Genomic DNA, 24,775 nt, shown 5'->3' on the forward strand with positions numbered 1-24,775 from the left:
CGTAAGTTGCTGTGGGCCATCTATGTCAAGCGCGTCATACTGAAGAGTGTAAACAGAGAGAACCCCGCTCAAATTCCTATTCCTACACAAAACACAAGCTCCTGCTGCAGTTAACAAATAACATTTATTATATGTATAAGACCACGTAGTCCTACGTCACCATTGCTTACAACCCCATAGGGCTGTCCCTGTAGGTTTTAAAATTGGTTATGCCAAAAATGGGAGGGAAAGAGTTAAAATAGCTGGTAGAAGATCGTTCTAAAACTTCTCTTCAATATGGTGAATTTCAAGAGAATTCTTGAATGATTTTCAGGAGGACTTCAGAAGGATTCAAAGATAATTTTAAAAAGACGCCCAACGAATTTCAAAACAAACTCAATCGGAAATGGGTTGGCACAGCCAAAGGCAATTCCACAAATGAACTCCAAGAGAATTTCTGGGAGAACCCCAAGGGGATTTCAGCAAGAGTTCCTGGAGAATTGTAGACGAAATTGCAAGGGAATTACGAGAGAATTTCAGGGGAATCATGGAATTCTGCAAACCAGCTATTAGAAAACGAATCCTGCCAAATATTGAATCGCTTCGCCTTCCACCAAATAATCGCAATCTCACTGGTTAGATTAACAAAGTATGTAAAATTAGTGGAAGACTTTAGTGTGCTGAGATGATCCGTCACGAGTCAAGCCTTCAAATCGTATAGTCCTCTCCAGCTGCATATGCATTTTTATGTTTGCTCCGGGTCCTGATCATCCCCCCACAATTTTAATGTTCTCGAGCACTGATTTTCAACATGAAGGTGCATCACATCTCAGAGCTTTGATTTACAAAAAAACGAATACTCTACACACTTAGATTGTTACAGGAGTACTTTTTACTGGGTTTTTGAATTGCTGAAAAAGTCGGCAAAAATTCAAATGAGGAAGGAAGGATAGAAGATAGAAACAACTGACAACTGAAGAAATCAAAGCAATCGTCAAATTTCATCTTCCATCATCGGTGTTCACTCGGCTGTCGACAACAGCAGGCCACTCTCGATGGGTGCCACGCGATCGTCTGTTTTTTTTCGGTAGCAACCATTGTGTGGTCCTCCTTATTGTTCTCCATTAGCAGTTCTTTCGATCGATGCGTCGTCGACTTTGGAAAGCAACCGTTTAGTGTGTGTGCTGACCACGTTCTGCGTCCATTGCTGTAATGGAAGCGCTCTGACCCCCGTTGGCGTAACTCCAATACAATGAAACCACTGGAAGCGGCTCCAGTTTTGATGGAGGAGGCTTTTGGAATAGCGGAAGATAAAGTGTTTATTGTGTTGTACCTTTTGACAATAATTTTAAGATGTATTGCATAGTGACCAAGAACTCTGGCTCTGCGGAAGTTAATTCGTGCAAAGTTTAATCTTCTATCATCAAATGGGGTTAAGGTGATACGATCCAGCGTTCACAAATCTCAGGCACTTGCATTTCCACATCGAGTTTTCTAGTGAGTTAAACTCGAACACTCTTGCGATTTCAGGCATTGCATTTGCATCACCATATTTGCTGCGTCACAGCAAACTTGGAGAAGCAGTTTTGTCATTGTATGCTTTTCGGTAGCAGATAATTGTCCCCTGGAAAATGCGAATTGGCAGCAGAGCCCGGGCTTCTGGATCGTATCACCGTAGCAGAAGTAAGTCTGTTCAAGTTTGGAATAAGTTTTCTCATTTTTTAATTTTCCACAGATTTTTAAACTTTTACCGAACAGGTCCGCAATTCATAAACCAAGTAAAACTTTACTGACTGGAAGGTTACAATTCTTAATTTGGTGTGTAAGACTTAATTTAACCCCTGACGATAATAGGTACGGCAAGTTTCCCTACAACGGACTGAAGAATAAGTGCTTCCAATGCAAAACCGAGAAGCAGCGGAAGGATTCCTGTTCAAAGAGGTATGATAAGAGCAGACTGTAGCAGAAGAGCAAAAAACAAACTACGAATTTCGGTGTTACCGAAAACAAATGCAATGCAAACAAAACTCGTCACATCCTTTTCGAACAAACAGAGTGGTAGTAAAAGCAGAACAATACCATTTTGTTTGATTTCTCCTTCTAATGATAAAGTGAAGAGCAATCGAAAGCCTATAGACTATTTTCAAAGTTTCCCTTTGTACAAAAAATCCATGAAACGAATTGTATAACCCTGTTCAAATACTCAATCCAAATTGCTTGAGCGGCCTTCCTCTCTTGACTATCGCTTACCATTTTTTTTTATCTCGTTTTCTTTATATGTTTTGTTTTTTTTTTCAACTTTGTACAAATTACGCATTGTTCCATTGGATTTCCTCATTTGTATCGATTTGTAATTTAGTTTGCTTTGTACCTTTGGGGGGCTCAACGAACGGCACACGCCGGTGCCGTTCGTTTTGTTTTTTTTTTTTGTTTGATCTTACAATGACGACTTTTTTTTCATTGTCTTTGTACAGAATTTCCACATTTTATTAAAATTGAATCGAAACGGAAACTAAACCAGGGACCGATTTAAGGGAAATGATACGAGCGCTGATTGGTTGTTGTTATTTTTTGTTGCCAACAATTTTTTATTTCAAAACAAGTCTGATTTCATTTTGTAGGTTTTCCGATTTTTCCGTAACTTATAGAACATACATGGGCGTGTGTGTGTGTACGAGGAGAGAAATGGGACGCGGGGGCAGGGGATGGTGGGAACGAGGGGCGGTGGAATAAAATAAAAGGTTCGATTTTTCTTCTAAAACTAAGAAAAAACATAACAGTACTTATGCGCTACTTAAATAATTTCCTCTCTTTAATGGTTTGTAACTTTCTTCTTCGTGTTCGCTTTTTAACAATTATTAGGTGATGATGATGACTGATTTTCAACGAGTTATTATTTCATATGTATAACTAAAATTATAACAACTATCACAGTAATGGTTTTGTCTCTTTACACTCTAATTAGACAAGATTTCTCATTTTCTGTTTTCGTTTGTTTTACTCTCCTACTCACTGAGGTCTCCTCATTTACGAACGAGATGAAGCTTCGCGGAAACTAGACAGTTACGACGCAGGACGGCCAGACTAGCGTTGCTGTGACTGCTTCTGTGGCTAGTGCCACAGAAGGAGCCGGTACCAGGCTAGGCTTTGGCCGCCTTGCTAGGGCGGGGAAAGCAGGTATAACCGGCACTTACATCGCATCCACTGACGAGCAGGTTCATCAGAACCGAGTTGGATGCTTGCTCCTGCAGACCGTTGACCTTTCCGGTGGGCCATCGGTGTTGGTCCGCCTGGTCCAGCATGGATTTGGACTTGGCTTTGGCCTTGGCCGGGACCGGCGACGGGGCCATCAGCTGCTGTAGCAGCTGCGGCGAGGACGTGGGAGATTGCTGTTGCTGCCGATGACTACTCTGGGTGGGATTCGGTTTGACGCGCTTGCTGCACCCGTCGCCACTTTCCGCAAGGGGACGCTTGTAGGAGGTGGAGTTGGTGCTGACGGTGGGAGATGCGGTGGAATTCTTCTTGGAGACGATCGATGCGATCACATTCAGCTTGCTGCCACCGGTTGTCGCCGTCGTAGTTCCACTGGTGCTAGCCCCGTTCAGCTGCAGCAGATCGTTCATGGTCCAGGCCTCGATCGAGTTACCTACAAGTGAGTCAAGGCAGAATATTAGTAAACAATGTTTTATTTTGGGTCAGTCACCCTATATCACCACCCTGCGCTGCGACGGTGGTGTTGGTGGTGAAAAATGTGAAACTCGACGGTGAAGTGGATCTTTCATCGGATTGGATCGCCTCAAGTGGGCGACTAAAAATATCATCTACCGGAGTTGGTAGGGTTCTTGAAGATATCTGTCAGAACTCGTTGCCGCCGATCCCGCTCGAGAGATTGGACATTCCGACGGGTTATTTTTAGCTTCGAAAACGAATTAAAAAATGAAGCCAAAGTAGAGCAGCGCAGTGGCAGAGCAAATACGACCGACGGTCTGCTTGTGGTTGTTGTTGTTTTCGTTAAAAAAAACGCGTTCCGTTTGGTATGGTCGGAAAATAAAAATATGATCTTTTATCGGGCGGCGTTTTAATCCGCTACGTTGTTACGTGGGGGTTCGTCTCGACTGTGCCTACGAGGGGTGTATCGCGTGATTTTCCCAGCGGGATGTTTTCAATGGGGAATGGAGCGGCGGGTGACAACGTTTCGTTGGAAAAGTTTTAGTCAATTGTCCGAGTGGATGATTAATCGATGTTCGGCCAACCATGTTTATTGGGTAATTTTGGCTAATTTATGGGTGGCATTGTTACTCAACCAGAAATCCCTTTCGAGGATGGTCGAATTGTTTGTTTGTTTTAGAAGGTTGGGAGTCTCGTTTGTTGGGTTTTTTTCCGAGATAAACCAACTGTAAACTGAGAGCGATATTCTTTCGGAACCGAAGAGATGCTAATTGAAAGGACGATGTATCTTTTGTTAAGGGTGACCATTTTTACCCACCGTTTTAAAGTGCATCCAGTTAGGGTGCATTGTGTCAGGAAAATTCAAAACATATCTGTCTTTCATCAGGAAGGCTTTGGGCATCTGAACAACTCTCAAAGCAGAAACTACCTAGATAATAAGGATCTCAGTATAAAGATCCTACAAGGGAAGTTCACACGTACAATACTGTCACGTAGTGAGAGTATTCGAAATCAATATGTTCATCATCCGGAAAGCCCAAGAACAACTTTAACGAAGACAGCTACTTCTTAGACAGTCAGAATCTCTAAATATAGCTTAGGCAGTAAGTTCACATGTACACTACTGTCGCGTAGAGAGATAATTCGGAATCAATATTTTTTATCATCCGGCCAGCAACTCGTGAAATTCAAGAAGTTTTCAGAACTTCTAAAACTTTCACAATTTCTTGCAGCTCCCGAGACAGTAACTTATACTACTGTAACTATGAGCCTCACTCGTCAGCTAGCCATCTTTCCACCGAGTCTCATAGCTTGTGAGCGGGAAGCTATAAAGCCCGGTTGAGACGGCTCAATTCGGCGTTCAACTCAATTAAACGTCTAGACAGTTGGTCGATGTCCAATTTGTCCAAGTCACTTGAACGTTGACCACTCACTTGAACCGTATATTTTGTATACTTGGGAGTGAATTTATCCGTCATTAATGTTCATGCTTTGCCACCATCGCTCTTTAAGCGCTCTACGCTCAATGTCTCATCCGGACCCATCCACAGCGCATCAAGTTTCCAGAATTCCATAAATTTCAAGAGTTTCAACAGTAGCTTTTGAACAGTTAATTACATTCCTGGATGTCTCAAAATATCTACAGTTCAGGGAGTTTTGTACGCTTCAAATGTTCCAAAAAGTGGTTTTGAGTTTCAGAAAAATGTAGCAATTACAAAAGTTAAGAAAATGTGCAGAGTTTCTAGCGATCTGCTAGACCTTCCTAAATTCTGTCAAATAAGACAGTTCTGAAAGCTTCAGCAGTTCCGAAAATTCGCCTTGGATTTCCGGAACTTGTTGTGCTGCTCAAGAATGTTGGTACTCCCAACAGAACTTTAAGAACTACGGAATCTCCTAGAATTTCATAATTTCTCAGAACTTTAGAACAGTGCGCAAAACAGTCAGGTTCATTGAGTCATTTTGATATGAATATGAACTGCCAACTGCCTCATCATTCACTGCCTCGTGAGAGTCTGAATGATTGAGAGGTAAACGAGCCACTGACAGCCGAGCACTCAGTCAGTAGCTCAGTCAACACGTTTATTCTGCCGTGATGGTACCCAATATTTGTATTGAATGACTGAGCGTACATTTTCTATGGAAAAATTACTCAATTACGTGCTGTGAGAGCGAAGGCAAGCGGCGTGCGTCGCCTGCTCGTGAGTGACTGAATGTTTTTGTTGGCTCTTTCATTGCCTCGTCCTTTACCGTTTGGTACAAATAGCCTAGGCAGTCAATAATTTTACGCTCTGCTTTAGAATACCCTTCTTCTTCTTCTTCGCATTTGAAGCTTATTGCGTATGGCATTATTAGCTTATTGCGTGCTCTCAACTTAGTGTTCTAGATGCACTTCCACAGTTATTAATTGAGACTTTCGATGCCTGTACCATTTTTGTATTAGTATAATTGTGTGGCAGGTACAATCATACTCTATGCCCAGGGAAGTCGAGAAATTTCCAACCCGAAATATTCCTAGACCGGACCGGGAATCGAACCCAGCCACCTCCAGCATGGTCTTGCTTTGTAGCTGCGTCTTTACCGACTGAGCTAAGGGAGACCCGCTTTAGAATACCCACATCCTCCAAAACTCTGCAAACTCTTAAGGCCCAAACGCAATGTGGGCGGAAGCAGAACGAAAACGGAAAGTTTGACAGTTGTCACAAATGACATCAAGCTGCCTAGTCGAAGTCGATTTGGTTCTAACTTGTTTTCAATCCGACAAGTAGGCTTACTCTGATCGGGCTTTTCCGCTGCCGCAGCCGTTCCGCTTCCGCTGTCATTGCGCTAGGGCCTTTATTAATTTCGCTGAATCTCCCGAGGGGGGTGACACATCTAAATTTCAATTCTAGATGCTCAAAAAATTTCACACTAGCGAATCAATCTTCGAAAAATCATCTTTCATTTCTCGCATCTACTTGCATCGTGCTTCATCTTTTTGCAGGAAATCTTCAAAATCGACATAAATCTTCCTTCTATCTACTCAGCGTGCGTGCAGCTAGCCACAGCAAAACACAATCTTTTCTGCATCGTAGATGGAGTCGTCCCCCTCGGTATCTCCCAACAATCTCTTGAAACTTCTGAAACTCAAACAACTACCTGATTTGTTGGAGCTCCAGAATCTCAAACATTATTGGAGCTTTTGGAACTGCCGGAATTCCGGAATCTTCCGACATTCACAGCGCTGCAGTGGCTCATATAACTTTCTAAGAACTACTTGTAACTCGCCTAACATACATTTTCGGATGTTAAGGTTCTTCGAGTACTGTCAAAACTACAAAACTTACAATGTTCCTGGAACTTCAAGAACTTCTTCCTCGTCTTCTTATTTTTCTTCGCATTTCAAGCTTATTGCTTATTGCATATTAGCTTATTGTGAGCTCTCAACTGAGTGCTCTAGATGAAACTCCTCAAACTCACTGGAGGTTTTAAAACACTCTCGTCTTGCGAGTTTAGCCAGCCCTCACCTCGAGTGAGTGGCGGCAGGAATATGGAAGAAGTAAACAAAAACTCCTCGAGAGAGAGAGGGAGAGTGAACTTCAGCGGGAGGATGATTTTACGTGAGGTGCGCTTTTCGAGACTCCGGGTGATTTTTTTTGTTCGACGCAAGAAGCTCTGAGTTCACCCAGAGTGAGAGTAAGAGCGTGTAGCGTGAATAGTAGCAAACCTCACTCTCGTTTTATCTCCTTTCGCTCACAAGCTCTGAAGCTCAGTGGAATGATTTGGCAGTAGGCATTCTACTCCTCAGAAAAATGCTAAGCTCGGCTCATTTCAAACTCGCGAGTTAGGCTCCATCAAGCCTGTCTAGATGTACTTCAACATTTATTAATTGAGAGCTTTCGATGCCTGTACAATTTTTTGCATTACTATAATTGTGTGGAAAGTACAATCATACGCTATGTTCAGGGAAGTCGATAAATTTTTCAACCAGAAAAATTCCTAAACCGGACCGGGAATCGAACCCAGTCGCATCCAGCATGGTCTTCCTTTGTAGTTGCGCCTTTACCAACTGAGCTAAGGGAGGCCCAAGAACTCATGGTAAACCCATAAACTGCAGGAACTGACACCAACTCCAGATGACCCGATGGTCTTTAAACTCTCGCAAACTTTGAAATTTCATTAATTCCCAGAGCTTCTAATCAAGGCTCTGCATTTTCGCAAAGCTCCAAAATGAACTCGAGTTTTGTTTCTTTCGTGTAACATCCCACTTACATTGCATGTTTTATCGATGCACTCTATAAGTCTATATCATGGTCTACAGAACTCTCATAAAACCAATATTGCTACCTGGGTGTTTAACGCATCATTTTCATAACGCCTAGCTAGACTATCAGCACGAAACGAAAATGAAATGCTAGTGTACTAGCACTGTACTAAAAAGTAAACAGGGCGTCAACATATACCAGCATGAGATTTCAGCAACAACTGATATTCGTGCTAGTTGGTTGAGTTGGCTGAGCTAGTGAACTAGCATAAGCGTAAACAGCCCATTAGAGTGAAAGGCTGGGTGTGGATTTTCTCGTCTTTGCTTTGCTCACTCCTTTCAATCGACGATACTTTGATTTTCGAGGTGAAATGAAGTCTCATTATAGCTTTCAATATCTTTCACCTTTCACTCCAGGAAGTTCTAGGAACTGGCTAGAACATAGAGTTTCAAAACTCCAAAAACTCTCACAACATCGTGCTCAGAAGAAATTATCGGAAATCCGGGATGAACTTTCGGATCTGCATGATTTCTCAGAATACCGAAAAACTCCTCAACAAAGCTCAAACTCGGGAATTCGCTGACCGCTGCTACCAGGTGGTTGAGAGCGATGGAGTGCCAATTTGAGCCACATGGAGGTTGTGCCGCCAGCGGGGATCGACGTGGACTGTTCGAAATCGTACTACTTGCCTCACCATGGCGTTGTAAAGGAGGACAGCGTAACCACAAAACTTCTAGTGGTTTTCGATGCTTCTTCTGCCACCACGACGATATGCTACTAGATGCTGTTCTTAGTGATATTCATCACGGATGTCGAAAAGATGTACCACCAGGTGTGGGTGCACCATTAAGATACGGACTAGAGAGGGCCTATACTAGACCCTCTCTAATACGGACTACCTATGCATCGTATGGCGAGAATCCTGACAAGCCGAATCAGCACCTACGGTCCGTACCGTCATCTACGGTCCGTACCGTCATCTACGGTCCGTACCGTCACCTACGGTCTTAAGAACTCAGAGTTCCTAGCAATGGCAGCAGTAACCGGAAGCTGCTGAGAGAATCAAGAAGCATACATACGTCGATGATCTAACTTCAGGCGCAGATTCAGTGGAGGAAACGGTACGAGTTATCAAGGAAATCAACGAAATCCTCGGCAAGGTGGGGTTTACTCTTCGTAAATGGAGTTCAACCTCAACTGAAGACTCGCTGACAGATACCATCAGCACCACAATGCCGATTCAATTCCCCGACGAACGGAATATTGTGAAGGCGCTCGGAACACACTAGCTTCCAACAGAAGATGTTTTCACATTTAAAGTGACGGACCAAACACGAAACATCAGCTACTCTCGGATTCAGCGAAGCTGTTTGACCCATTTGGATGGTTTGCACCCGTGATTGTACGAGACAAAACCCTCTATAAAAAATGTTGGCGGCACGATCCATTACCCCCCGTCATTGAGGAGGTGTGAACTGCCCAAGTAACCAACAAGCCCGCTAACTCGCCTTTTTGCAATTTATGGCTAATATGCGTCTAATATAAAGCTTAGCGTGACCTCTGTTAGCCGTGTATCAGCCTTATATTGCAAAAAGGCGAATTAGCGGGCTTGTTGATTCCTTGGGTGAAACGAAGGAGAATTTGCATCAGCTGGAACAAGTGGAATTACCACGAAGAGCGGCGAACTACACAGATTCTCGGATAGAGCGGAGGAAGGCGTACGCAACTGTGGTGTACATCCAATAAGTGGATAGCAACGGCGAGGTTCAGGTTACCTTGATGGCAGCGAAAACCGAGGTCACTCCTGTACGACAAATCTCCATTCCCCGTCTGGAGCTCAATGCAGCCGAAACTGATGAAGCAGTTAGCGAATTCACTCAAGCTATGCCAGATCGAGCAGTTCGCCTGGACGGATACTACCATCGTTGGGCAGTGGCTATCCAGCCAACCCCGCCAGTGGAACATCCTCAACAAACTCAATACACTTTCCTAGCGTCTGTCATTGCTAAAACTTTAGGAAACTGTAAAATTCCAACCAAACTCTGAGTACTCAACTTAAGGAGCTCCAAAAACTTCTGGTGGGTACTTTTGATTTTTTTATCTTGAAACTACAAGAACTCAGGAACTGCAACGACTCACGGAAGCTTGCGGCACTTGACAAACTCCCGGAACTCGCAAAACTCCCAAACTACGGCTATTACGGTACTCCGCGGAACTTTCAGAATTCTCAAATCACCAAAAACTTACCATTTTCGTGAAATTTCGAGAGCTTCTGGGGACTCTCAGTGTTGGCAAAATCATCAATCAAATGATATTTTTCCGCTCTCATATGCTCTCAATGCCACACGTGATATTGGAACAAAATATCATGCTTGATATTGGCTTTACAAGCTCCTTTGATATTGCGAGCCTATTCACAACATGCAAAAATGAAGCCGAGAGTTGACTCGACACAAAAATGATCGCACATCGTTTTCTTAGAAAGAGAAAGCATAGTTAGCTATCTCCCTTTACTACTCACCGATGGCAGTGACGGTAGTTTCGGGTCGCGTTCGGAGATAAAGCAAAAATCATGAAACTCAAACTCACCACGGTTTGGTGAGATTAGTAGCTGGTGAGTATTATTAGCTTGATATTCGTAGCTACACACTACGAAAAAGACATGTAAATTTCAGTTCCCTGAGACCGACACATGCAAGCGGCCCTTTTGACATAAGAATCAGTTGAAAAGGACGAGAAAATCAATTCAATCAAACGCACTTTTCGTCGAGTTGCATATGTTTCAGTTTCATGTTACTTAATTTTACATGCCATGGTTGTTTACGTTCCATGATTTACGTCAAAACTGAATTACATCTCGTGTAAAAATAGTAATTTCTAAGTGTGTACGATACCACAGCTTGAAATAACAACCGCAGTTGCTTGTTTGTTGATTTTCGTCTACGAAAATCAAGCGTGATATGGAGCATTGGTGAGATTTGATCTTTTTATATGTTCCCAACACTGCTCTCAACCCTTGAGGTTTTGTGTGTTCCAGGAATTATTCCAGTTGCTGGAGTCTCGTGAAGTTTTTGAATACGGAAGGTTCGTCCTTGGAACTCCCGCGATGGCGTAAATAATCTGAATGTTTCAAGGTGCCAACAATTCCTAACTTTCTGGAAACGTCAATGTTCGGTGAAATTAGAGTTTCACGATGGGGGGCGACCCCGGCGTAGTGGTTAACATCCATACCTCTCACGCCAAAGTCACGAGTTCAAATCTCACCCCCGGACAAGTCACGAATGACCCAAGAGTGTTAAAGTGACTATAAAAAAAAAAAAATAAAAAAAAAAAAAAAAAAAAAAAAAAAAATAAAAAAAAAAAAAAAAAAAAAAAAAGAGTTTCACGATGTGCCTTGAATTTCGAAGGAATTAAGCTGTGTATGCTAATTCTTTTAACGTTCTGGATAGAGCTTGCTTCTCGGGATGTTCCGAAAAATTTAACCAAAATCACGACTGCCGATTCCCAGGAATCTGATCAGCATTGGCGTAGCAAATGGGGGTGCCAGAGGGGCCAGGCCCCCTCCAGAATTATCTAGGCCCCCTCCAGAATTATCTAGGCCCTCTCCAGATAAATTGTCGAGCTACGCCAATGCTGATCAGATTTCCCAGGAATCGGCTCTTTTTGTAGTGCAGAAAACATAACAAAGTAGAAGGCGACCTACGGACCCTTCGCAGACTACGAAGCTGACGACTTGTGGCCATGAATTGAGTAGAGTGGAGACGACTTCTTTGGACAGCAGAGGACTCAAGGCCCTAGCCTGATTGGTATGTATGCCAAAGATACATTTTCCCGGAAAATAGACCACACCACACAGGAAACTATCTTTGGGAAATATGATTTACGGTCAACTCTCCACAACTCGATGTCCACTAACTCGATATCGAGTTATAGAACCATAGCTATTGAGATGGTGCTTTCCGATATTTCTATAACTCGTTTGGTCCCTTCAATATCGAGGAGTATAGAAATCACCGTATTTTAAAATGAGAGAATCTACCGTGAGAAGTTAAAAGAAATATCCAGGAAAAGCAGGAATGGACATCCGGATGAGATTGGACTAAATTTTCCCTGGAAATCTAGAAAAACAAAACTACCGCGGATATTTGAAAAATTCCTCCAGCGGAAGTCTGGAATACGTCCGGACAAAGTCTGAAGACAAGTCGAGGAGGAGCCAAAAGAACTGCTGAGGAAAATCAGATAAAACTTATGGGGAATGTTCTGATAAATAATCAGGTAGAATCAGAGCACGACTCCAGGAAAAGTCAGAAAGACTTCTGCGTGAAGTTGGAAGAAACTTTAAACCAAAGTCGGATAAAGTTAGGGGACGACCCCGGCGTAGAGGTTAACATCCATACCTCTCACGCCAAAGTCACGAGTTAAATCTAACCCCCAGACAAGTCACGAATGATCCAATAGTGTTAAAGTGACTATAGTAATAATAAAAAAGTTTCCGAGACTATTCAGAAACACTTTCTGGGAGAGATCCAAAAAGAGAACTTTTTGGGATGCTGGAAATTTCAGGTGAAACCAAAAGGATTACAGAGGAAGCCTGAAGAAACTTCTAGAGTTAACCGAGACAACGTTGGAGGGAAGTTACAACAAATTTCCAGGCTAAATCAGAAAACAATTCTTGAAAAAGTGAGGCAAATCTTCCCAAAAACGCCTGAAAGAATTATTGAATCTGGAGGAATTAGGAAGAGTTTTCCGGCGGAAGTCAGAAGAAACTTCCGGAGAAAGTTGAATCGAGATAATCCTAAGTCGTTCTGGAGTCGAAAAAAAAATCCAGGAGAAGCTCAATTCTAGAAGCAGCAAGAAGAACTGCTGAGGTAAATCGGTAGAAACTTCCAATTGAAGCAGGAAGAAACTTCCGGAGGAAGTCGAAAGAAGCTTCCAGACGGAACTGATAAAAGGGGTAGTTTGGAGCACCTTATCGGAAAAGTCAGACAACAATTCGAGGGGAATGCAGCAGGACTTCAGGTCGATGTCGGAAGAAATTTTAAAGAGAAGTCAGATGAATCTTCCGAAGAATGTCAGAGGAAACTTCTCACGCCAAAGTCACGAGTTCAAATCTCACCCCCAGACAAATCACGAATGACCCAAGAGCGTTAAAATGAATTTCGGAGAAAATGCTTCCTGAAACCTAAAAGAATTCAAGATCCAGTCAGAAGTAGGAGAAGAAGGAAGAATATTCCGGAGGCTTTCAGAAAAAGCTTCCGGAGAAAGTTGAAAGACTCTTCCGAGGGAAGCCAAAAGGTCTTCAGAGGGATGTTGGAAGAAATTTGAATTGGAGTTGGAATAAACTTCCGAGGGGAACTCGAAGATTTTCTGAAAAAAAAAACTTCTCGGTGAAGTTTTTGGGAAAGTTGGAATTTTCCGGGAGAAGTGAGATGATGTGCAACATCAAATTCTGGAATGCTGTGAAAAAAAACTGCCGGAGATGTTTGACCAAAATTCTGGACAGAATCGGAAGACAATTCCAGGGGAAGCCAGAGGGATTTCTGGGTGACATCGGATGAATCTTTGAAGAGCAGTCGGGTGAACCTTCCGAGGAAAGTCAGAGTAAAATTTGAGGTCAAGTCAGAAGGATTTCGGAGTAAGTCTCAAGCAACTTCCAGGATATGTTGAAAACCGGAACAATATTTCGGGCGGAATTGTAAGACACTTCCGGAGAAAGTCAGAAAATTCTTCCTGAAGCCAAAAGGAATTCCAGATCCAGTCGGAAGTAGGAGAAGAAGGAAAACAAAATCCGGAAGATTTCAGAAAAAGCTTCCGGAGAATGTTGAAAGACTCTTCCAAGGGAAGCCAATATGTCTCCTGAGGGATAAACTTCCAAGGGAAACTCTAAGATGTTTTTGAAAAAAAAACTTCCCAGTGAAGTTTTGATGAAGTTTTTGGGGAAAATTTAAGGAAATTTCCAGAAAAAGTGAGATGAGACTTCCGGGGAAGTCAAAATGCCAAAATAGAATGCTGGAATGCTGAGAAAAAAAAAACTTCTGGGAAGTTTGAAAAAACTTCTGGACATTATCGGAAGACAATTCCAGGGGAAGTCAGAAAACTTCCGGAGGATTTGAAAGTTGAAAGATTCTTCCGAGGGAAACCAAAATGTCTTCAGAGGTATGTTGGAAGAAACTTGAGGTGGAGTTTGAATAAACTTCCGAGGAGAACTCGAAGATTTTTTGAAAAAAAATTCCCGGTGTAGTTTTTGGGAAAACTGGAATTTTTCGGGAGAAGTGAGATGATGTGCAACATCAAATTCTGGAATGATGTGAAAAAAAAAACTGCCGGAGATGTTTGACGAAAATTGTGGACAGAATCGGAAGACAATTCCAGGGGAAGCTAGAGGGATTTTTGGGTGACATCGGAAGAAACTTTGAACAGCAGTCTGATGAATCTTCAGAGGATAGTCAGAGTAAATTGGAGGGGAAGTCAGAAAGATTTCGGAGTAAGTCTCACGCAACTTCCAGGATATCTTCAAAACTTTTGAAGAAAGCCGGAACAATACTTCGGACGGAATTGTAAGACACTTCCGGAGAAAGTCAGAAAATTCTTCCTGAAGCCAAAAGGAATTCCAGATCCAGTCGGAAGTAGGAGAATAAGGAAAACAAAATCCGGAGATTTCAGAAAAAGCTTCCGGAGAATGTTGAAATACTCTTCCGAGGGAAGCCAATATGTCTCCTGAGGGATAAACTTCCGAGGGAAACTCGAAGATGTTTTTGAAAAAAAAAAACTTCACAGTGAAGTTTGGATGAAGTTTTTGGGGAAAATTGGAAGAAACTTTGAGAAAAAGTGACATCAGACTTCTGGGGAAGTCAAAATGCCAAAATATAATGCTGGAATGCTGAGAAAAAAAAAAACTTCTGGGAAGTTTGAAAAAACTTCTGGACATTATCGGAAGACAATTCCAGGGGAAGTCAGAAATCTTCCGGAGGATTTAAAAGTTGAAAGACTCTTCCGAGGGAAGCCAAAATGTCTTCAGAGGTATGTTGGAAGAAACTTGAGGTGAAGTTTGAATAAACTTTCAAGGAGAACTCGAAGATTTTTTGAAAAAAAAAAAAAATTCCGGAGATGTTTGACGAAAATTCTGGACAGAATTGGAAGACAATTCCAGGGGAAGCTAGAGGGATTTCTGGGTGAACTCGGAAGAAACTTTGAAGAGCACTTGGATAACCTTCCGAGGAAAGTCACAGTAAATTTGAGGGGAATTCAGAAGGATTTCGGAGGAAGTCGCAAGCAACTTCCAGGATATGTTGAAAACTTCTAGAGAAAGCCGGACCAATATTTTGGGCGGAATTGTAAAACACTTCTGAAGAAAGTCAGACAATTCTTCCTGAAGCCAGAAGGAATTCCAGATCCAGTCGAAAGTAGGAGCAGAAGGAAACATTTCCGGAGGATTTCAGAAAAAAAGCTTCCGGAGAATGTTGAAAGATTCTTCCGAGGGAAGCCAAAATGTCTTCTGAGGAATAAAGTTCCGGATAAAGGAAAGTCGAAGATTTTCTTGAAAAAAAAAACTTCCCAGTGAAGTTTAGATGAAGTTTTTGGGGAAAATTGGAAGAAACTTCCAGAAGAAGTGAGATGAGACTCCCGGGGCCGGGGAAGTCAAAATGCCAAAATAGAATGCTGGAATGCTGAGAGAGAAAAAAACTTCCGGGAAGTTTGAAAAAACTACTGGACATAATTGGAAGACAATTCCAGGAGAAGTCAGAACAATTTCTGGGTGAAATCGGAAGAAACTTTGGAGAGAAGTCGGATGAATCTTCCGATTAAAGTCAGAGAAAACTTCCGGATGGTTCGGTAAATAAATCTGAGGAGTTGAGAATTTCAGGAGACGGTATATAGAAAGAAAAAAATATCTACAAACCTGGAGAAACTTTTAGAAAAAAATCCGGGAGAACGGAAGAAACTTCCGGTGGAAGAAGGATGAATCATTCGGACTAAATCGAAAGAAGTTTTTGGGGAAAATTGAAAGAAACTTCCAGAAGAAGTAAGATGAGACTTCCGGGGAAGTCAAAATGCCAAAATAGAATGCTGAAATGCTGAGAGAAAAAAAAACTTCCGGGATGTTTGCAAAAACTGGACATTATCGGAAGACAATTCCAGGGGAGGTCAGAACGATTTCTGGGTGAAATAGGAAAAAACTTTGAAGAAAAGTCGGATGAATCTTCCGAAGAAAGTCAGTGGAAACTTCCGGGAGGGTTCGGTAAATAAATCTGGGTAGTTGGGAATTTTAGGTCTGGGAAGTTGGGAATTTTATGTCGAAAAAAAAACATCTACAATCCTGGAGAAACTTCTATAAATGGTGGAAAAAAAAAATCCGGGAGAACGGAAGAAACTTAAATCATCCGGGCTAAACCGGAAGAAACTTCCAGAGAGAGTCTGATAAATATTACGGAGAAAGCCCGAAGAAATCTCGATGAACATTTCAAATGGTCCTATCTGCTTTGATCGATTCTCTTCATCGACTTTCTCTTTTCATAACCACTGATATGCAAACAGATTTCGCGCTAATTCTACCATCTAGTTTGATAAAGGAGGGTCTTATCTAGCGTCCAAAACGTCAAATACAACAGTTTTGCAACTGAGTTAAGGCCCAAGCGCAATGACAGCGGAAGCTGAACGGCAGCGGCAGCGGAAAAGCCCGATCTGAGTAAGTCTTCTTACCGGATTGAAAACTAGTTAGAATCAAATCGACTTCGATTAGGCATCTTGATGACATTTGTGACAACTGTCAAACTTTCCTTTTCCGTTCCGCTTCCGCCCACATTGCGTTTGGGCCTTTGTTGACGAAAGAGAAAGTCGATGAAGAGAATCGATCAAAGCCGATAGGACCATTTGAAATGTTCACCGAAAAATGTTTGAATCAGTCAGAAAGAAAATTTCAGAAGATTTAGGAAGAATTTTCCGGGTCAAGTTAGAAGAAACTTCAGAAAGATACTTCCGAGGGAAACGAGTTCGACTTCTGATGGGGTTAGTTCTGAAAAATAAGGTTAGAGTCAAAATGGTCGAATCCCATAACAAATTTGATTGATTCACGATGACGAACAGTTATTCAAAGATTATTGAAAATTGAAGATTGGTTCATCGACATTCAAAACATGGATTTAAATTTTTACCTAATATGGAAATTCAAAATTGTTCAAGTTGTCGGTATGGTCCCAAGAGCAGCAAATCGCCTCCAACGGTTCTAATTAAAAATCCGCATGGTTCCATGACGTTCAAACAGCGCATGAGTTCCACATTTTCACCGTTTCACACCCCGTTCCCTTCCAAAAGGCAGGAAACTTGTCCCATCACCAGATTGAGGACAAGCCCCCGCTTCCCTTTAAACTTACTGTTCTTATAGTTTGGCGTAATCACAACCATCGGATGTAACAAGTTGAACCTTTTGTCGCCTTCCGACTGCGCCGATATCACCTGCGGTTGCTGTTGTTGTTGTTGTTGTTGCTGTTGTACCAAAATGTGTCTATTGCCGTTTTGTGATTGTTGTTGGTGTTGCTGCAGTTGGATTGTCGATGTTTGAATGTTGATGACATTGCCGCCGCAGAGCAGTGCCGCCAGGCTGGAATCGATGATTTTGTTGCCGATATTGCAGTTGTTTTCGTTATTGTGATTATTGCTAGTATTGCTGTTGAAGTCGGCGATCCTGGTCGAGACCGTGACCGGTGACGATTTCATGCCAACCGATGGGGAGGAGCATGAGGTGGTGTTGGTGGTGGCGGAGTGACCTTGTGACGACGACAGCTGTTGTTGGGTGGGTGGTACGTATTCTTCCTTGATTAAATATTTACCAGCGGCGGCTGCCATGGCAGCCGCTGTGGCACTGTCGACGGACGCAGCCGGAGCACCCCACATTAGGTCATCGGATGTGAGCAGCGGAAGGTCGTCCACTTCGCTCATCGATATGTACGGAGCGCGCATCGATAGGTCCAGATCGTCATCGTCCATGTTGAGGGTCATAAATGCAAGCTCATCCTCCGGGCAGCCCGATCCGTTTGGGCTGCACAGCGACGGTATACTGCTTCCTTCGGGGCTCTGCGTAGGGCGTGGGGGGAGAGAAAAGGATAATGATTAATGAACTTTTAATCATGAATGATTATTGACAAGAAATTAAATAGCCAGCGAGATGTGCGATTCGGGTGGGTGGGGGAGGTGCAGCTGTGGTATGGTAGAAAGGAAATGAATTTTCCACGTGCCGTAATCAAGATAGGACTCGTCCCGTTCGTTTGCGAGAAAGTGAAAGTTTTTCCTCGCTCTCGTGGGGCTAACCTTGGCATTTGCTTTTTTCTGCCTCGCCTTCTTCTGCTGCTGCTACTACATACCCTACTTTATGTGAGCGGAATATTCAATTTCGTTTGTTGGTTTCCTGTGCTAGGACCATATTCAGCTAGGTGCCAGTCGACCGGCTTTATTGCCGGCATTTGCGATGAGTTTTCACTTTTACCGGGGTTCCCTCGTTTCCCTTTTTTCTTATCGCAATCACACCGATATAGGGGAAGTGTACCAGTTACGGCACTAGTGGTCCTCTAATTGGCCATACGGACTAAAAGTTCAAAATGTATGTAGAAAACATTGGGAAAACTTTAGGGGAGTACTAGAGCCATAACTGGCACACTTCCCCTATAGGTATACAAGCTGGCACGAGCCACGAAAAAATAAAGCATTTCTCACACGAGCATCCGGAAAAAAAAGGTGTTATGTGGTGGGTGAATTTTGGAGCAAAATAGTCGTACCACAGCAAGAGCTTTAACTCAGAAAAATCCGGTTGGGACCGATTCCAATATAAGTTCGATTGGGGACGATTCCATCGGCTGTTTGCAGTTCGAATCAGCATAGCAGACAATTAACACCCCTTTCAGTTCGTACAAACTGGATCACAACAATTATAGTGCATATGGACGGATGAATATGAAGCGACGCTTCGCTCGTTTTTTCCACTCCCTTCGCGATAATTAGCGAGATAGCTCCATAAGAAGTGTCCTCAACACACTGGCCCTTTTTTGTTTAGCATGATTGTGCAAACTAGGGTAAACGCTTGGTGTTTGTTTTTATAGCAAGTTGTCACGAGAATGAGATACACGTGACACGTGATTCTGCCAGTCAGCGGTGGTATCAGTTGTGAGCGTCACTCTTATCGAACTCTGTATAAAGGTGGCGATGATTCGAACCAGGATGTCTGCTGCAATCAGGCAACATTGGCGTGTTTGAAGGGATCATATTTCTTATTTTGACAACAACAGTCGGCACATTTGGTGCAATAAATCTTTGTTAACACACGCCAACTCAAAAAAAAAAAATGTCACAATCATTGGTGTCCAGTTATTTAAGGTAATCAGTTGCAACAGATTTATCAAACTGTATGGATGCGCCCGAAAGTAGGTAATTTTCCTGGAACTCACTGACATTTTAGCGGACACTCATTGATGTCATGGTAGAGAGAACGAGTGATTCCAGCCCTATCTAGATTTGATGTTCTATTCCGGTGGTAGAAATTTGAATGTTTGGTTGACTCAATTCAGTTTTTTGACAAATTGATATGACAGTTCGTAACGAAGTTTCTGAAGCTATCATATCATATCAGACCAAAGGGTCTATCATCTTTTTCGCTTCATGTGACTGTCACTTGGGTCTCTTTGTTGACACTTGTTATGACTAATAATTTGTGAGTGTCACTTTGTGTCACTTATTGACAAAAAAGTGACAGTAGATGGTAGATAGTATTTGGGAATAAACACAACCTCTTAGATAAAGCATGCTTCTCATTCCAACAGCCCAGAACTGTATTGGTTATCTATCCTATGGTTATTCGTACTCTAGCCGACCCCGCGGGAGGTGCAAATAGCAGTTACTGGACAATAGGACCATCCTCATTTCACTGAAGGAACCATTGGTATATTTCAAGGCATCAAAAGCTTTGTTTACATTTTTCTAGATTTTACTCAATTCCGGGCAGATTCTGTTGAACTAACTATCGGTATAGAACGACGGTTCAGTTTCCTTCGAGAGAGGAAAGAGTGCGGTTCAGTTGGATTTAATTTTCATTTTGAAGTGTGATGCCCGCCATGCGCGAAATTGGAAGTTTTTGAGAAGGCGCTGGATGCGGATCCCGTTGAGATGGAAGCAATGTACCGAATTGTGGAGGAGAGGGCTAGCTTCATTCAGTTCAGAATAGAACAATGAATGCAATACACCCAACCGGGAAATGTAGGATTGCATTGCGCCTAGAAAATCATCTCGTGAAGGTTTTATACAAAAATATGCATTCTGAAAATTTGTTCTTGTACGCTGCAGTCCCTTGCAAAAACTACATTTTTTCAATGAAACATATGCAGAGGATGTAATAAATCCAACCTTACATTGGATGTAAGAGAAATTTGTTTTGCATGTATTGCTGCATAATCCAGAGCATTTACTTTTCCATTATGTTGATGGAAAGGCAGTGGAGGAACGCCTTTCACCTGCGGGAGGCTACGTTCTGTACGTGCGAGTCTACGATCTACAACCAGCGATTTTGGATAGCTATCGAACATTGGGAGATACGGAGAAGCGCTATCTAGGGAGATACGGAAAAGTTATGTGTGTCATCCGGGAGAAATTTCTTGTGGATCTGGGCCTCGACAAGCACACAGACGTGCGAGATGTATACACGAACGTGGAGAAAAATATACCATCCACGCTTCAATGCCTCAATCAGAAGGGAAAAATGTTCTATGACGGGATTAACAACAAGTATTTTTGTGCAAGATAAAGATGCACCGAATGAATTCCTGCCACCAGCAGAAGGGCCGGAGCAGCATTCCAATTTCAAAACAAAAATAGGACGATGAGCACAGTGGTGTGGTGGCGAGAGGTTCATCGTTGGACAGCAAAAATTACGACAGGGTGGTAGAGGTGCTTGAGGATGATGCGAGGGAAATGAACGTGGGGAAAGCAAGTGGTACCCAGCAGCAGGAAACATCGGTATTCAAAGAACCGGGATACTTCTACGGGTAGTCTTAACAAAAAGTATAAAGAAGTAACGGGTGAATAAATTGAAGAACATGCGAGAACATGGTAAGTTACCAATCAAGAAACATCAGAAGAACTTATTACGGCTCACCTATGGCACTGCTTTGAAATAGTGTTGTAAAGGCTTTCGGTTCCGTACTTTTTTAGTAAGGCAGTTGAGCTTTACCAAATAAATTAAATTAAGCAAAAAGAACCAAGGTTCTCAAAATTTCGTTGGCTTTAACCCACTCTGTGAAATTCCATAAACTACCGATCCACCAACATTCAAGGACAGATTTTGACCTTAATCCCCAAAATGGTTTGAAAACGCCTCAAAACTGCATAATTGCCTGAAGTTAGCAAAAAAAATGCGAAAATAGGTTATTCTATTAATGCTGACGATTTCAATTTGCCGACAATAGAACAACTGCCTAGCACGCAGGTCAAATGGAATGGCTGCCGCATAAACACAAATTTGCGAACATTAGTCATTCTCGCCTGAGAAGTTGGAGCGTCGTAGAAGCCTTTAAAAACAGTTTTGGACAATTAGAGTGGAGCACTACTTCGGCACAAGCGTGTATTTCCGTCATATCGAGCTGAAACATCAAATATATCAATGATTTCGATGTGAAAGAATCAATCAAATGTATGCTTTTTGGAGAGGTAGGAAACAACCGAGGGGAGCGATTCTATCTAAGATGCAGGCAAATTTTTGCTTTGCTGTTGCGAGATGCGCGCACACTTACTAGGTAGAAGGAAGATTGATGAAGATTTGAACATTTCCTGCGAATAGGTTGAGAGCGATGCGAGTAGATGGAAAAAAGGATTTTTCATAGATTGATTAGCTATCGTGAGATTTTTGACGATGTGTCAGATGTGTCACAACTCACGGAAAGAACCATTGATTTTTTTCGGAAATGTTAGAAGAAATTTCCAGACGAAGCTGACAAAATATGTCGGTAGATAAACATCCAGGAAAGTCGGAAGAAATTTCCTGGGGTAGTTTGAAAATTGGTGCACACTTTCCGATCAGGTCAATAGGATTTTTGGGGTAAGTAGGAAGGAGCTTCCCGGAAAAATCATGAGAATATCACTAGCACTCAGAAGCACTTTTGGAGTAAGTCGCAAGTCGAATCTTTCGATGGAAGTCAGAAGAACCGTGAAGTCATAATTAAACTGGAACTAGCTTCCGTGTAAAGATGTAAGAAAATACTGGAAAAAATCAGAAAAAAAACAGGAGTAGTCGGTACACATATTCAAAGGAAGCCAGAAAGAGAATCGGAAGAAACTTCTGGGGGAATTTTTCGAAGGAAATCGGAAGAAACTTACGGCTGTAGTAAGAAGCAACTCCTTAGAGAAATTAGCAGAAATCTGAGTAAGTTTTTTTTTTTCTTGATTTGTTTTCCGTCGATCTTTTTTCCGTGCTGAGCACCAATGCTTCCGACGCCAGGGAGGCAGCTCCCACACCTGGACCCTACCTATCGATCCATCAACTCATGAACCGGGGACCAACGGCTTTACTTCCCTTTCCGAAGGAAGGCGTGAGAAATGTTTTTTTTTTCCGTGTTGGGTATTTTGATCACTGCGACCAGTACTTAGATCTATTGTGATATATTCCCCGTTTTAATATTGCTTTATCAGCATGTCGTAACACCATTTTATGAAGCGACCGACATAGACTGACCGAAAGCATTTTCCCAGTCAGGTATTACATTTCGAATGAAATGCACTACTTGGCTGGGAACTGAATTCCAAATATCAAAGGGTTCTGTCAGTCCCTTATCAAGAAAAATACGCCTCTTATTGAAGATTGCTGTACAAGAGCATAGTAGGTGTTCAGAGTCTTCTTTTTCTATGCCACATAATCGACACATGTCATCTTGAAGTTTTCCTATAAGCTTCAAGTGATATTTACATGGACAGTGCCCTGTTATTAAACCAGTGTACATACTGAGATCTTTTTTTGATAGAAAAAGAATTTTGCTAGTCATTGAAATGCTCGGATTAATAAACCGTTTCGACTGTCTAGCAATGAGAGTGTTGTTCCAATTGGTCTCCACTTTCATTTTTAAATTTCTTGAACTCCATTCTAAAAGAGCAAGCAGAAACTCCACAGAATGGTTCTGGTCCTATAAATGGTTGAGATGATCCAAGCCTAGCTAGTGTGTCGGCTTTCTCATTCCCTTGAATTCCACAGTGACCAGGAACCCAAAATAAGTTCACTTGGTTTTGGCAGGCCAATTTTTGGAGTGACATTGCACATTCCCATACAAGTTTAGAATTACATGTTGCTGATTTCAAAGCATTTAGTGCTGCTTGGCTATCAGACATAATGTATATAATTTCTACGCAAGCAAATTTTAGAACATTCAAGAATTGCTTGGACTTCTGCTTGGAACACGGTAGGCCAGTAGCCCATAGATATTGAGATATTTATTATTTATACCTGGACCTGTTACCCCTGCTCCAACACGATTATCCAATCTAGAGCCGTCTGTATAAAAGACAATTGATCCTGGACGAATGTTTGGTCCCCCATTGTCCCACAACTCGCGATCGTGAGAGATGTTATGCCTCAGAACATCCCGGTGGCGCCGACTGGAATTGAACCCAGGCCTGCTGGGGTGAGAGGCAATCACGCTTACCACTTACCACCGGCGCCGCTATCTGATAAAGTTGGTAAAGTCTAATGAAACTTCCTGTGGTAGTTGTTATATTAAAATATTAAAAGTAAACTACTAAAATTATTAAGTATTTTATGGCTACTTACTGAAGATCTATCATTTAAAAAAACATTGAATTTTCCCTGTAATTGAGACTAATTCTAATACCGACATTTTTAATCGGGACATAGTGAACAAATAAATTTATTTTATTTCTTTCACTAAGCATCAAAGTAAGGGATATTTTAAAAAAGTGATCAATAGTGACCTTTAATGATCCGAAATATTTGAAAGATATGGATCCAATCGGTCGTTAAATGTGGAAATATTATAAACTCACAAACAGAGCTGGTAAATATCACGGCCGTCATGTGAGAATGAGAAAACAGGTCCTCTCACTATCACGAGACGGAACGACCGATCATTATCTTTCTTGTCATTTTCCAATGACAGTTTTGACATCAACATTTCTAACTGATTTAGATGTAATCGGTAGAATTAATATATATTTAAGATTTCCTTGGTACAAATAACTTTAATAGCAATACATGAGCTAGTAATCACGATAATCACAGCACTGTCACGATCTGTCATGACAAAAAAAAATATGAGATTTTGAAGAAAATCTCTGTCATCGTTTTCTCATCCGGTGGTAGTGACAGAAATATCTCACATTTCAGAAGTATCAAGACATTTTCCAACCCTGCTCACGAACTACCATGAGCATTTTTCAAGCTTCTTTAAAATAAATGGTTGAACGATCCCATAAATTTGTTATCGTAAAATCAGTATTAATTGGATAATCAATATGTTAATTTCTAATCTCCATTTCCTCACACAGCACTCATTTTTCTCCCTCGTTTTTTTTTGGAAACCAACCATTTAATAAGTTGAATTTAGATTCAGATCGCGAATTGATTATTAGAATGAATTTCAGATGTGAAAAATTGAACATAGAAATTTCTTGAAATTGAGAAAAACTTAGGCGAAAAGAAAAATGTTTAAAGTCTAGGGCAAATTTGTCAATTTTAATGTTCTCGAGTAAACTTCGGTAAAACTTCAAACAAAGACAAATTTTCATACCTCTGGAACCTAGACAACTGTTCTAGATCGTAGTCTAAAAAAAATTATCATTATTCTGGAACGAGGAAAATTTTCTCCCTTAGAAAGACAATTTTACACGCGTTTATGATTTAAAAT

The 24,775-nt window shown here is 41.8% G+C and overlaps 1 protein-coding gene across 2 annotated transcripts in view; it reads right to left on the reverse strand.

Moving 5' to 3' along the window:
- Nucleotides 1–24,775, reverse strand: part of sima (similar) — a 576,195-nt gene that overhangs the window by 43,699 nt on the left and 507,721 nt on the right. For both annotated transcript variants that reach the window (XM_065222464.1, XM_065222463.1), the window contains exons 9-10: nt 17,261–17,960; nt 3,174–3,625 (exon numbers count right to left, since the gene is read on the reverse strand). In XM_065222464.1, coding sequence (XP_065078536.1) covers nt 3,174–3,625; nt 17,261–17,960 — 1,152 coding nt within the window. The remainder of the gene's footprint in view (nt 1–3,173; nt 3,626–17,260; nt 17,961–24,775) is intronic.

Source organism: Ochlerotatus camptorhynchus, unplaced genomic scaffold (assembly GCF_037179485.1).
Source record: "Ochlerotatus camptorhynchus isolate MF236.1 unplaced genomic scaffold, CSIRO-AGI_Acam_v1.1 ptg000170l, whole genome shotgun sequence".
Taxonomy (NCBI): Eukaryota; Metazoa; Arthropoda; class Insecta; order Diptera; family Culicidae; genus Ochlerotatus; species Ochlerotatus camptorhynchus.